This window comes from Heteronotia binoei, chromosome 8, assembly GCF_032191835.1.
Source record: "Heteronotia binoei isolate CCM8104 ecotype False Entrance Well chromosome 8, APGP_CSIRO_Hbin_v1, whole genome shotgun sequence".
Taxonomy (NCBI): domain Eukaryota; kingdom Metazoa; phylum Chordata; class Lepidosauria; order Squamata; family Gekkonidae; genus Heteronotia; species Heteronotia binoei.
The window spans coordinates 102,003,827-102,019,577 of NC_083230.1; the positions used below are offsets into that span (position 1 = coordinate 102,003,827).

A 15,751-nucleotide genomic window follows, 5' to 3' on the forward strand; every position below is an offset into this window, starting at 1 on the left:
CGTATGCATGCATACTTCATCAGACAATGCAATTCATTTTTAATCACTGCCCACAGAGCTATATGTAGTTCTGCTCACTGTACCCCATTTCATCGTCTGATGAAGTGGTCATGCACACAAAAACTTACATTCTGAATAAAACTTTGTTGGTCTTAAAGGTGATACTGGACTCCTACTTTGTTCTATTGTTTCAGACCAACACGGCTGCCCACCTATTTGCTGCTACATAATCCACTTGCAGTAGCAGAAGGAACACCACAGAGGACCCTGCCATGAGTCTTCTTTACTGAACATCACTCTAAGAGCGTCTTAAAAAGTGAAATGGACAAAGATCCATTTTGTTCTGCAGTGAAGATCATGGCACCGAAGAGCCTGAATCAAACAGAAAAGTTGTTTTAATGCCTTTGCATGCACACACCTACACAACGGACCTTCAGCCATCAGACTGAAACCCACAATGGGTTCACCTCTTGACCTATATTAGCATGATCACTACCATTTTTATCCTAGTTTCAGAGGGCAGTCCTCTTTATACACCAACTTTCTTACCAAGAATGGAACAGGAGGAGAGACAGAAGACTTCAGAGTTAAAAGGATTAGGCTGGAAGATGGAGTTAAGACCCACACTACAGCGGTTGAACTCTGCTGGCTATAAAGGCACTCAGCCAAAGTTGAATTTGTTATACAGTGGTCCAAATCTATGAGCTGGGGAATGCTGTAAAATAAAGTCTGGATAATAAAACAGTGACCTTTGGTGAAGCAGATTTATGAAATACAGCTCCTCCAAAACAGCAACATGAGACCAAGAACAGAACTTGGTTCCAAGGGGAGGGGGGGCCATGGCTCAGTGGTAGAGTATCTGTTTTGAATGCAAAGGATGCCAGCTTCAGTCCTTGACATGTTCTGCTTGAAACAAAACAAAAAAGGATATGGTAGTAGTTTTATACGAAAAACTTTTGCCTGAGACTTTGGAAAGTTGCTGCCGGCCAGAGAAGAGAACGCTGACTCGCATAGTCTAGTAGCCTGACACAGTATAAGGCAGTTTCATGCACAAAGTTCCTGAATTGCTTTGAAGATGTCACATATATCATACTCACAGCTAAAAGTGCTAAATAACAAAACTTCCATTTGCATGCACTTCAAGATGTGTTTTGTTGTTTGAAAACTGTAGAGCAGTTAACCTCACAGCCTCAATTGGTTAAAAGAAATTCAATGTTCTCAACTATCTATCCCCTAATTGAACATTCTGAGTTCAAATATACAGTTTTACTCAAATCTTAGGACAAAGTTGGAGTCCAGTGGCACCTTTACGACCAAGAAAGTGTTATTCAAGGTATAATCTGTCATGTGTATGCACCCGTTTGAAGTGTTATAAGCTTTTGTGTCCCCCAGTGAAGAAGTGTGGATGTACACAAAAGCTCATACCTTGAATAACACTTTGTTGGTCTTGAAAGAGGCCACTGGACTCAAATTTTGTTCTGCTGCTTCAGACCAACACAGCTACCCACTTAAACTTAAATCTTAGTTTGCAAGCTTAAGTCTGATGCACCTGCCTTCAGAATGAAATCATGACAGAAGGGGGAAGGATCAGTCTGAGTCTCTTAGGAAGCATAAATCTTTGCTCGTGACAATAAAATCACAAATAGACGCAATCACAATTTCATTAGACTTTTTTTCCTAGAGCACCAAAGTTTCTTGGCATAAGGAATGCAACATCTGTCAATGCCTTGATGAAAGGGATGGATACGCCAAGCCATAGACGCAATTAGGTTATTTTTATGGGTTAGTTGATAAGTCTACGTTCTGTATCATTTGCAATAAAAATGCAAAAAAAAAAATTTAAATTTCTGGCTTCATGCTTTTGCACACAGAAGCTCACAGCTTGAATAAAACTTCGTTGGTCTTAAAAGTGCCACTGGTCTCTAACTTTGGTCTTACCTGAAGGTTAGCAATAGCAAAAAAAAAAAAATCAGGGGTAAGAAAAATATGAAGTCTCACTTTAAGAGAGAATGGAGATGAGAAAAGCAGCTGGCTGGGCCCTGTGCGTCAGCACCTTTCCTTCTTCCTCATTTGCTCACCCGCACTCCTGACACACTGCACTGCTCACTGGAAACAGAGAGAGCTCCTGCAGCACATCAGTTCCCTGGAAAAGTAATCATCTTGCCACTTACAGCAGGCTGAGCCCAGCAAGGCAAAGGGTGTATAACCTCCCACCCACCATCATCCCTTAGCAGGGACGGGGTTGCTGAACAGAAGTCAGCAGAAACCAGGTGGCAGCTTGCTGCTTACTCAACATACAGAGAGGCAGAACCCACTCCCTCTGGCTTGGGGGTTCTGGCCACGGCAGCTGCTCTCCTCCCAGAGGACACAGCACATCAAATGGACAGCAGCACCGAACATACTGAAGAACTACACTCAATACACACACGCACACACAATGCTTGGGAAATTACTACTGAGATCCTATGGATCAACAAGAAAGCAGTAGAGTAACTGCAAGATTGCTGCAGTGGTCCTGCTGGTTAAGGGCAAGGACATCCCTAAAGGATTGAATGTACAGTTACTGGGCTTTTTCTTTCCTTTGCTCCTACTCACTCAAGAACCATCAGTTCGTATACACAGTTCAATGCGTATATGAAGAAACCGCTGCTTGACAGCTGAGAGCACTGCACCCACTTCATTGCTGTTACACAGCAGCCAAAACCATTGTATACAGGGGCTTTGCAGTCCTTCGTACATCCATATTCATACTCACCTAGCCCTACCAGAACTATCGCCTGATACCTCCTAGAAGTTAGTCTCTGCAGCAGCACTTTCTTCTTCAGTATTTCACCTTTTCTTCTTGGTTTGGTGTTTACAAGTTTCAAAATTATACTCCCTACACCCTTCCCATGAGTAACAACTGAAAATACTAAAGATTTAAGTATTCAAGATGACCCGCGTCGCTTCAGCTTACTTCTTCCAAACCTAACAGCTTTGTACCCCAACCTGATACCATTTAAAGCACTTCCAGTCAGGCCTTGAATTCAGAAGGAGCTCAAAGAAGCACAGCTCCTGAACCTTTCTGACAGTTCCCCCTCCTCCTTCCCACCTTGTCCATTGAACAGTAAGTGCATCTGCGTAACAATCCCTGGATAAGCTCCACCTATTTTCCTACAAAATGACCCCTGCTTCCAGCCAATATTCATTTCCTGTGAAGGTGATGTCCGTCCTTTGTCCCATTTCACCTCTTGAAGTTCTAGTCAGTTGAAATCACCAGCCAGAAGACCCATCGTCTGTGAATTCATCCAAAATCATTACAGTTGTAGCTTCAAAACTACCCTTTGTGTTTCAGTGAGCTTGGATTTACCCTTTACGTGAAAGCTATTTATACAGCAAGTAAAGCCTACCTGCATGTTACTGCATCAGAGCTATTAAAATTCAAAGAGGATGCCAGCTACCTTCAGCAACTCCGCTTACATTCCACTTGCTTTCATGCATTTAATCATTTTTTTTAAATAATTATGCGCTAGGCATCATTAAACTTCATCAGCTTCGTGCTAGGACCGTGGCTCGGCATGCAAAAGGTCCCCAAAGTTCAGCCCCAAACATTTCTAGTTAAAAAGATCAAGTAGTAGGTGGTATGAAACAACTCCAACCTGAGACCCTGGAAAGCCACTGGCAGAGCAAATCCTGAATGATAAGATCAGTAGTGGCCTGATTCAATGTAAGGTCATGGGTCACTTTAAATCCAGTCGTTTACTATGCAGCATTAGTAGCTAAAATGACTTAGCCTCAAGACTTGAAGGGGCTGATCTTTTCTTCATTGACAATCGTACATTGGAGTGATCTCCAGTCCTACCCTTGATACCATTTCCTTATTGCGATCTTATCCCACCCTCATTTTTGATCAGCATTCATAGTCCTTTCCTCCCAATGTTCACGCATGCCATAAATCTGCTCATACCTGATGAATGTAACCATATCTAGAAAACCAAGACTTGTTTATGGCATATAGCTAATACTGTAAAAAGAATAAGGTCCAACTCAACTTCATCAATTGTGGCACAAAGATTTCTTACCTGTGCAAAAGGATCAACCATCAAGTGCATGGGCAAAATTCCAAATCCTGCTGATTTAGGCATTTCATCTTTTCTGCCCCACACAGTACACCAATATTTTGGACAGGAATTGGGCTGCTGAATATGAGGCAGGCAAGAACGTTTATTGCCTCACACAGACCAGACGCCAAAGGAAGGACCAGCAGTACACCCATTCGACACACTTCCATTATTGGATGCCAATCATCTCCTTCAGTGTTTCCCCAACACGCAGAAGACTTTTTTCTTTCAAAAGGACAATATTATTGGAACTGAGCAAGAGCCACCATATCCAAATGCCAGAAGCCACACATGATGAACACTGAAACATACGTATGTATTACTTATAACCCAATTTTCATGGAACATCTATCATACTCCCAAGACTGGAAGCAACTCCTAACAACAATTTTGTGCTCTAGTGTAGACAAAACTCTTCCCTCAAACTACTGAAGAAATTCTGTGACCTCACCACCACCCATCTCCCATTCACTGATGACTCCACTGGGCAATGAGGGTGCAGGGTGTGAGTCCTATGATTGAGGCAAGCCTCAAAATACATCACCGATTCCAACTCTGGATTGGGATTGATCTAGGGCTGAATTCTGGATGCGTTCTGAAGTGGACTGCCAGGGTATGAAGTGGGTATGTGGGAGGACTTCGCATGCCAACCTTTGACTTCACATGTCATCATTTCCCTGCTGCATAATGCCTCTAAATACCAGCACAAGTGTCAAGCTAAGGCCCCCCACATGGGGAGTGGGCAGCACTTGTTCCTGCAACTTTGGAGGCACACAGAAAGGCCCTGTCTGGTTACCTCTGGGTCCGGTACTCGCTCACTCGGAGCGGCAAGTGTGCTTGCAAGAATAATTCACACATCCCCACCAAGTACCTTTGTGGACACCTGGCAATGGGGATCCAATGCATAATTTCCACTTCTGCAGCTGAATAATAGCAAAGATCATCAGTATGCAAAACTATTGGACCAACTTAAGTGGAGTTCAAATAGTACACTGCATTTGCATGCTACTTGCCCTATATGTTCAAGGCCTTTTGTGCATTCTCAAGTAATCTTTACTATCTATAAAGTAAGTTGCTACTACCCTCTATTACCAGGAAGAGGTGTGTGGTTCTAGAGCAGCACATTGTGCCTAGCCTAGGCCAACTCACTGAGTTCATGGCTGAGTTCTGCAATGAGAGCTTCTCAGGCATAGCTCATACCCATGTACCCACCCCCCTGAGAAATGAGAACATGAAGGCAATGTCAACCAAACATGGCAGCTATATTGAAGGCTCCTAACAAGTGCACAGCAAACAAAGTGGGCAAAGGGAAGTGGTGGGAAATCTACAGCCATGGCATAAAATTAACAAAATATGCAACGAAACAAAAAGAGGAGAGTATACAGTTTTCAAAATCAAGTGAAAACCTGACCTCGAAAAATAGCCTAGAAAAGCTAGCAGAGACAATAAAGGCAGAAGGAAATGGGAGTGCTGACCAGTCACGTATGTTCTGCCGACCAATAATAAACTGGGGCGGGGGGGGGGGCGGGGGGGAGATTCCATCCCAATTGTGCTTGGTAAGGATGCATTGATTGGAGAGACTGGAAGGAGGGCAAAGTAAACACTGCTCTGCTCCAATCCGCAAGCCTACTTTTCTGAAGATCACTGCATCTCCTGCCTCTTTGCTTGCTACCATTTTCCACATTAAAGACTAGCCACAGCTTCCTAGCTGGTATCCAGTTTTGAAAGAAAGGATCTGACAGTCACCCTACAGCCACTTAAGCTTTAGTGAAACTGAGGATGATTATTCTGGTTTGTTTGTTCTCTGCAAGCCACATTGTTTCCTTGCGGCTAGGTGTTCTGAATTAAAACTGAATTGCTCTATTTGTTGCGGCTGCAATAAAAAAAATAGGGGTGTGTGTGCACACTAGGCTTGCCAGCTCTGGGTTGAGAAATACCTGGAGATTCTGGGAGGGGAGACTGAGGAGGAAAGGTGGCAGGGTACAGTCTACCCTCCAAAGCATGCATTTTCTCTAGGCGAACAGATCTTTATTGTTTGGAGATCAGTTGTAACAGCAGAAGATCTCCAGGGCCCACTTAGAAGTTGGCAACCACAGAGCATGCACATGGGCAGTGGGGGCGGGGAGAAACTAAGGCCTTAGTGAATTTTTCTTCTTCAAAATTCCAACCTCAGCCAATCAAAATGACAAGACAAGTTGGCCTTGGCCTATGGTGAACATTGAGAAGAAGCAAGTCAGCATCTACCTCTGTTTCTACTATGTTCTCAGGGTCGAAGTCAGAAGTACACAGGGGACCACTGGTGGTCCTTGGAACACTCAGAGCCCGCCTTCCCCAGGTTTCACGCTATCTTCTCCTCATTACCACTACCAATCAACACGCATTCTGATTATGTGCTTAAGTATATAGTCAGGAAGAACCAAATAGCGCCCCAGGCCAAAGATGCTCACTGATGGAAGTCTTCAAGTGCTGGGTGCAACAGAAGGGACACGAACACAGTCAAGGCAGAACACTACAATTTTTTTTTATCTTTTAGAAAATCCCATCCCCTGTATCTAATAAGACTGGACACTATAGTTACAACACTCCTAGAACTGTCGAATTATGGAAACACAATAGATAATGGGGGGGGGGGCAGGGAAAGACACCACAATGGCCAGTTTCAGCCACTCACTTACAGAAAAGCCAGCATAAACTGGAGACAGCGAGGACCAAGGAACCCCGGCTAAAAGAACAAACCCCGACATGAAGGTAGCACGTGAAATGGGTTTTTTTACCTATTTAAAACACAGGCAGCAGGTGGAGCAAGGATGTGGGGAGTAACTGCTAAATTTCCTTGTACTACAAGGAAGCGATGAAGTAAAAAAAAAAAACCCAAGCCTGAAGGCAGGTTTTCGTTTCGTGAGCCTCTCTCTCGTTCTCTTTCTGTGCTGCTGGTAACCGTGGTTAAGTATAAAAACCAAAGAAAAATAATCTTTTTTTTTTTTGTAGACAAGTCAGTAGTCCGAGACATAGAAAAAAGTAAAAACCAGTCCTTTTTTAAAAAATGGGTTTACTAAAACACTTGCCACCTGGGACGCACCCCACCCCCCTCGAAACTGCCTGTCTCCCAGCAAAGCAGGGTGGGGGGGAGGTCAAACTGGATCGACTGCAGGCCTCCATCGACTGAAACCTAAAAAGGCAAGGAAGCAGGGTTTGCTAACTTGTACCTGCGGTCTGCTTACTGGAACTGGGAGGCTACGCAGTCTAGAGGTGCTTGGGAACACTGGTGAACTGGAGTTTCTTGCACAGGAACACGCCAGGGTGGAAACTGCAAGAAATTTGGGCTGCTATACTCTGCCCCAATCTATCAGATGAGTTTTGCTCAAAACACCCCAAGCTTTACCAGCTGCACCTCGCTTTGCACGTTTTAGTGACAAGTTGTGGGTAAATGCCTAAGACAGAGGAAAATGACCACCGGTGCAGGAAGGAGTGCTTTACCAAGGTGATGTACCTTAGCTATGTCTTGCGTTAAGGTGTGTGCTTTCCCCTAAGGAAGGAAAGATACCCCCAGTGGAATTGGGGTAAACACAAAAGAACCCCAATCCTTGTTTCCAAGACCTAAAGCTCCTTTGTCTTCTAACAAACCCCACCCCACCCCCAGGAATTCATATCATTTTCCACCCACTCCCAACCCCTCCTGCCTGGTACTAAAAGCAGGTTCTTTATCCACGTAACGTTGCCGCGGCTGCCTCCATTTCATTAAGAGGCTGGGAAAGTGCCTTCATTACCATCGCTGTCACCGCTGGGCGGTGTGATGGGGTTCTGCGTTCTCAACAACGCCCCCCTTTTTGAACTGAACTGCTGAGACAGGAAAGCGTCAGCCATATGCCTCACATCTGCTCAGCCCGAAGGCAGAGCCTGCGCTTAGCCTTCTAGGAAAACGCGGGAGGAAAAAAAATACTGGCTGGGACTTCCAACAGGGTGGTATCTGCATAGTTGGGTCGGTACCCCTGTGCCCGTAACATCCTGCTTCGTACAAACGGAAGCCAGCTGCATGGGGGCCAGCTCCACCATCGGGCGGATCGTCTATGGAAGTGGAGTGCTCCGAGTGGCTACGTTCACTTCATACCACCTTCTCAGTGTTCTATTTCCCTCCAGTCCCAGCGAGACTGAGCAGCTGCTAACTCGTCTCCTTGAGGTCTTCCATGGGTCGCTTGTAGCTCAGCAGGAAGTGAGGCGGCGGTGCATGCGGCGGACTACCCGGGCCCTGCATCTGCTTCTTTGCACAGTTTATACAGATATAATCTTCGCTCTCTGCCATTTCTGGTGAGACACCAACACAGACTTGATGAAACCACTCATCACAGCCACCATCACACTGCACCCAGTCTACCTGCAAGAGACAACAGATATGTCAATCACAATGTCAGGAGAGAGGAGAAGCAAAAGGCCTCAATTCAGTGCTCCGAGCCTGGCACAATCAGCAAGGCTGGAGTACCAACCTACCCAGAGGGTCAGAGAAACAAGAGTGAACACTGGGCATTAATTTGTTAGCAGATCAAGCACCTTCAAAACCTGCAGCTTCACTAATAATGCCAGAAATAGGTGGCTGGTGCTACCAACTTGTTCCCACAGTTGTTCAAACAGGATAGATTGAGCAAGACTGGTAGAACACTTGGCTAGGAATTTGCCAGCAGAGATGCTAAAAATTAAACCCGGCAGATCAGTGGAACAGATGGAGAGGTACAAGTCAAGAGCCCATAGAGTGGAAAGAAATTCCCATGCAGGGATTCCTTGAGAGAGCTTCATTAAAATCCCTCCCTCAGTTTGCTATTGCTTCTATGTCCACATTTAAGCACAGTTTGTACAGCATGTACAGCTAGAACCAAATGAGACCTGTAAAATACCATGCTTACAACGTCAGCAGCATACATTACCTGAACAGCTTCTACATCGTGGAGGATCCTCTGGTTTGAGTCCTGAGCCAGTATGCCAACATAGCTTCTTATACAGTATCACTAGTGTACATGACACCATGTAGAGTAAATAAAAATAAATGAAATGAAATCTGTAATTCTCCTAGCTTTGAAACGAAGCTATTTTCAGTTCGGATTCCACAGGCCAGGAACGTAGTGAAATAAGCGGCTACTGTTATTCACCGGCCAGTTTCTCATTAATTAGAATGTCCATTTCCATTTGTTCATTATATTCATTCCCTTTTCACCAAGGAATAATAAAAAAAGCTTCAGAAAATAATGTACCAGAGCACAAAATCAGCCTCAGATATGAAGCAGGTATCTGTGCCTTTGCCCACATATAGACGAAAGCAGCATTGGTAGGAAATGTCGAATTTGGGGCGGGGGGGAGAGGGTCTATAGCTGCTAATAGTGCAAAAGGTCCTGCTTTAATTCCCAGTACTGCCGGGCAGAAAATCAACAGATAGATTTCTGTCACTATTAAGTAGGCAGCATAGGGTTAGATGGAGCAGTGGTCTAAAATAAACACTGTATCTTCAAACCACAGTGCTACAATTGAGAGAATATCCTCTAAGCCAAGACTTACATGGGTTTTGTTATGTTGGTCCCCAGCACCTGTTAACAGAATGCTATCATTACAGGCACTTAATTAAATGTCATTAGTATCTCAAGGGAAATGCAGACACAGTGGAACCGCAACCCATTTATCACACTGCACAAGCCTTTACAATTCAAGTGTCTGTTGAAGTGGGGGTTTGGGCAGGGGGGCGGTCTTGCCATTCTGAGCCAAGTCTACTTTCAGTGACTAACCACTGTTACAAACAAGATCAAAGGATTCCTCTCCCAGTGTTTAAAATACACACAAATGTGGCAAAGAGTTAACAGATATCATGCAGTGGCAGGACTGTTACCTTAAACAGCAGACGAACATACAAAAGAGAAAATGTAAGTTGGGTGTGAGCGTTAAACGGCAGCCACCGCAAACCAGAGGCAAGCATGCCAGCATCAAAGGAGAAATAAGGCTTTCAATCTTGCTGCTGGTCTTCTGAAGGGCCAGTTTTGAAGACTGACTTAATTCTACCTAGAAGTATGAACCTACATTAAGACTTCTCAGTTACCTCAAGTTACCTCTCAGTTCAGGTTTTTAAAATGTCTCAGAGAAGCACTTCCATATTCTTATGGAATGCTATTTCAACACCTCCCTTCCCCCATCAGGATGGTTCCAGGTACAGACCTGTCTCCATTCCTTCCACCCACACACCAGTTATGGTTGGTGTTTAAAAGTGTAGGATCAAATATCAAGCATTACATAAATGCTGAAAAACAGCACCAGCTGTGTGTGTGTGTGTTATGAGGCTATACAGGACCTGGGCTTTGGTGCTTATCAAGTATCTCACCAAAACCAAATGGTAAAATCTATGACAAGGCATGAGGAAAAACTCTTCGTCCATTCACTGAGTGGTGCTCAACTTAAATATTTTGTGTCTCCCCACAATATTGGAGGCAGGGCTGACCCACGTACCTGCCAAGATCAAGTATGGACTAATTAGGAACATAGCGCTGTCCAAGAGAACCGTGGCAGTATCCCCAAACTAGCCTAATGTGTACGGCAGGACAAATTTTGGATTTAGTGTTCTGTGCTAGCTTGAACACAGGTCACCTGGATACTGTAGATGATGAGCAATGCCATTGCTGTTTAGCCACTGTATTGTCCTCTGGGAAGACCGATATCCTTCCCTCCTACACCTTCACTGAGATAGTGAGCCATCACTACATTCAGAGCCAACAGGGTCCAACAGCCAATTGCCAACTACCCATGACCAAGCTTCTGTAAAAAAAACCCTGGCTGACGAGCACAACAGCAGGGCTGAGTTGCTCTCAGTAGTCCTTTAACAATACCTTTTTGGCTCTTTGTCTCCCTGGTTTACAGATGACCCAAAGCATATGAGGGAAAGTGGCTTGGCTCTGCTTGTGAAAACACTTTTCTCATCTCTCTACCATTGTGGTATCTGCAAAGTATCATAGGCTGCACTGGTTTTAAGGGCTGAATGGCACCATAGATACTTTTGTATTTTAAATCCCTGCCAGTCTGTGGCAAAGAGACAGCAATTGTGGCTTTTCTGGTTTATTTCCACCAGCAATAAAGAACATCCTATCTATCCTGCAACTTTCTTGCAAGTCTCTGGAATCAGTGACCATGGGACATAGGAGTGACAGATACAGTACTTAACCAGAAGCACTTGAAGAATGTTTGTTCTCATTTGCTTCCAAAGAGTGCCCCATTAATGTTTGTTCTAAGAGGGAAAGCTCAAAGGATAGTAGAGCACTTTCATTTAGCCACCATCTCCCAGGCATTCTTTGTCAACCCCAGTATTGCATCCTGACTGTGAAGGAGGCCACTGGAAGAGATCCAACATGATCAGGTGTTAAATGCAGATGAGACAGCTGCATTTGTCATACAGGTGAGGCCCTACAAGTTCTGCGCTCCATCAATGACTTGCCACAGCTGACTCTATGAAAGGCTGGGGTGGTATCAGACTGTCAGCTTTTGGGGGAAGGAAGAAAACAGGAGATGGGGATTCCCATAAGTGAAGTAGGGTATGGATGGGGCAGCCTTTCCATCTCTTAAGGCTGGATCTTGATTCTTATTGATCAGCAACCAACAGAGTGTGGGCTCAGCATCAGAAAAATATCAGTAATACCTACAGTTAAGGAGGTGGTAACTAAAACAACTGCAAAGACTGAAATAAACTTGCAAATAAGACCGCTTCCTCTTTGTGGCACATGGAGGAAGAACAGACTCCATTTATCAATTACCCGGGAAGGGTACATTCAGAGTAAAACCTGATGAGAAATCACTCCACTATCTTTTATTTTCTGAATAGAAATGGCAAGAAACAAGAAGGCTTCATTTCTCAAGCTTGTAACCTGGTTGTGGCAGCAGCCAAGAACAGGTTTTTACTACTCCATCCTGCAAGAGAGCTGCAGCCTTGCATTCAGGGACAGGTACCCATTCATGCTTCTGTAACCTTGTGCATGGAGTGCCATAATGTGCTATATTTGGGGTGAGCTACAAGGAACTGTTAAAAAGTAATATTTAAACTGGTATAGAATACACAGTTTACTACCTGGAGTGGATTAGAGATGATCCTGGCTTCTTGAAAAGCCTGTAAGCTGCATACCTGAAGAACCTCCATGTGTCCCACCATAGTGTTCTACCAAATCATGCCTTCAGAAGCAGACCAGTAATGTAACGAACTAGAATGTGGGCTGCAAGGGAGTGCTTTGGATGGCTGACTCCTGCTCTGGAACTCTTCCTTTAAGTGATCTGCTAGAGCCCACAGGCCCTGGAAGAGCTATGGCTTTTGTTTGTACTAGTTCTTCCCAGACAACTATGAAGCAGCAGTCCATTTTCTAAAAACACATTTCGGGTGCAAAAAAAGTTACCACGAATATTCTAAAACATTACTACCTGCCCTGAGTAGTCTTGATCAGTATCCTCCAGAGTGCTGTGAAGTTTCCACACAATGCGCTCCCCAGTCTTTGCAGTTAAATCCTGCAGCTAAATCCTGGCTTTTGCAGAGTATGGAAATTCCTGCAGCAATTTCTGCACTTGTGCAGAATTTACATTTTGAAGCTTTTTTTTTTTTGGCGGTCAAAAGGGACAATTTTATTGTCAGCAAGAACCACACACTGCTAACAGCAGAGTGTTCAACTGCAGTAGTATCATTTTTATTACTGCACACATTAGCTGCCCACCCTCCCACACACACACAGAAAGATAAGCAGGTACATGACTGTGCATATGCGCCACCTGGCATTCTCGCAGCAGAAGTGAATCCTAGCAATGTGCATGTACGTTCAACAAGCTTTGTGGAATGTTCTGTAAACAGAAGCACAAAACACTGAGCTTGAATATTGCTTCTATAGAGCTGGAGCCAGAGTCCAAAGTTGTTGCAGGGAGACCTGAAAAGGTCTCCAGGGCGGAAGAGATTTAATTTGCTATAATCCGATCAGTTCTAAAAGCTCTGCAGATTTACCTTCAGCGAGAAAAGTGGAGCAGTGTGGCATGTGGCTCCCCTCAACCTGCAGACTCACGGCTCACGGGCTTTATGCAAGAGCCTTTGAAAGATTAACTTCCCTAGACGAGGACTGTGTGGCCGGGCTTAGAGACTTTCACTTCGATACACACCAAGGCTCGGGGAAGAGTTTTATCTCAAGCCTGGAATTAACTCCTAGGTGTCAGTCAGCAAGTTTTATGGAGTGCCCACCAGGAAGAAAACAGAAGAATACTGAAAGGCAATCTTGGAAGAACTAATGACCAGCTTCAGGAGCCACCCAACTCTTAAGCGCCTGCCAGCGTTTACGATTCATTCATCAAGACTGAATTATTGCTTTAATATTACACTGCTTTAGTTATTTCGAACACACAAAAGAAACACCTACCCATAATTCCATTCTTAATTATCAGAAAGCAGGCTTTATATGGTTTCTGTTTTATATTAGAAAATCAAAATGACATGACTCTACAACATCTCCAGATGCCCCTTGTCGTCTGAAGTGGGCTCACAATGATCTCTGAAAGATTTCAGCCTTGATGACCCACCTTGTCCTTGCAGGGCCTCTGGCAGTTCTGGGCAGCACACACCGCATTCTCGTCATCTGACTCTTCTGCTCCCGACCAGTCATACTTAGAAGGGATATCGAGAACTTTCTTCTCCCTCTTCTTCTCTGTGCACTCTTTCACCAGCTCCACCTTGGCCGCAGCTGCCTTCTCGCGCTTCTTCTTCCGCTCTTCCTCTTTAGCCAGCTTCTTTGCCAGTTTGTTCAGCTCTTTCGTCTTGTCCATAGTCAGCTTTAGCTTCTTCTTCTTGGGCTTCTCCAGCTTTTTCAGCTCTTTAGACTTCTGCTTCATTTCCCCAAAGAACTGCTCCGCTTTCTCAAGCTTGCGCTTTCGCTTCCTTTCGGAAGAGTCTCTTCCCCTCATTTTTAATGGCTTCTCGTCCATGCTGTCATCCTTCAAATAGTTTGACAAAAAAAGAAACGTTTTAATACAATAGGCATTCTAAATTTCTCTCGTGGCATATCAGAAATATGAATTAGCTTCAGCTTGGGAACATGTTTCCAGGCAAAAGAGCAAGAGTCCACCAGTAGGACCTTTTTAAAATTTGTGGCAGGGCATGAGCTTCTGTGAGCCACTGCTCTCTTCTTCAGATACAGATATATTTCCAGGGGGTGCATCATCTTGCACTTTAGAGTACCCACCCATTGCTGCACTGCACTGTGCAACAACCGATGCTGAAGCAGACTGCCACTCTTTCCTCTTCCTGCCTCAAGCAGACTGGCCTCTGCTGAGAAAGACTACACAGCAAACTACATAACACATCTCCACGCACAACATTCATTATGCAATCTAGTGACCACCACAGAGGACAGAATCCTGAGAAGATGGATGCTGATTTCCTGATCACTTTTGCTTGTGATAATGCCTGGATGCTGACTCAAAGGGACAAGCAGAGCTAGAACCATGGTCTGTAGCGGCTTCTAATCAGAGACGCCAACTTCAAACACAGGCATTCATTAAGATCAAGGCAAACTGGAGTTGTGGCTCACAATTTAGGCTTAATAACAAGCTGAAATTCAAGTCCATGATGCCAAACACTGTTTTGGAACCTACTGTTTTCCACAGAGACAGGTTTGCATTTTCAATGAAAGTACATAAAGAGAAAATTTACTAGCTTTCTTGGAGGGCAAGTCTGAAAGTGATGAGTCCGTGCTGATCCACTCCACACATACGCCCCAGCAAGTCCCACAGTCTCAATCAACATTTCCTCCATACAGTTCTTACGCCTCTGGGTTAGTAACCAGGGCCGGGGGTGGGGGGAGTCAACACTATTCAGGGAGCTAGCTTTTCTGTCACTAATCCTTTATATTCAACAAGAAAAACATTAAGTGAATTTCTGGCTCGAGTCAGGGTCCCTAAGTGCTGCAAAATGAAAATGAAAAAAGAAAGGCACCAACCAAAAGCTTATGAAAACAACAGAATCCATACAGGGGAAAACTGATTTTAATCATGCTAAGAAGTCAGACAAATGCAGGGAGAGGGATACCACCAACAGTCAAAACAACTGGAGAAAAAACTCCTACAGATTCCAATGGGGGGGGGGGGATAAATGATTTTATAAAAGAGGGCTTTAATAAATTTTTATTAAACATTATTTAACACCATTAGTGAGCCAAGAACTATACAGAATAGAGAAGTCAGACCTTACTAAAAAGGCTTACAATATTAAAACTGCGACTGTGTTAGTAACTGACAATGAGCCCATACAGATGACCTTAAGATGACCGCTCATAACATCAACACAGGAATGAGGTTTCTACGATGTCAGCTGCAGGTGTTTAAAGGAACAAAATACTGGCCTAGCCAAGGTTTGCTCTGCTTAGGCAGCCAACATCCTGAGACTAGCAAGTCCTCCCCCCTCCACCAGAGGGGATGCCCTTTTAGATTTTTTAAGTAAAAATGCCAAGAATTTTAACTCAGAAAAGAAGGCACAAGAGTCATAAGAAGTCCTCAGACCAAGGCAGGAGTACACATGATGATCTCTACCAAGAGAAAGCTCTGCCTCCAATGATGGATGGGAAGAATTGCCCATTTCAGGATGTCCTCATCCTTCTAAGCAGAAACAATATATG

General features: G+C 44.3%; 1 protein-coding gene across 2 annotated transcripts in view; it reads right to left on the minus strand.

Annotated features, from left to right (window-relative positions):
• Positions 1-6,596: 6,596 nt before the first annotated feature.
• Positions 6,597-15,751, minus strand: part of KDM5A (lysine demethylase 5A) — a 43,992-nt gene continuing 34,837 nt past the window's right edge. For both annotated transcript variants that reach the window (XM_060245750.1, XM_060245749.1), the window contains 2 exons: positions 13,662-14,072; positions 6,597-8,472 (listed from right to left, as the gene is read on the minus strand). In XM_060245750.1, coding sequence (XP_060101733.1) covers positions 8,260-8,472; positions 13,662-14,072 — 624 coding nt within the window. In that variant the 3' untranslated portion in view covers positions 6,597-8,259. The remainder of the gene's footprint in view (positions 8,473-13,661; positions 14,073-15,751) is intronic.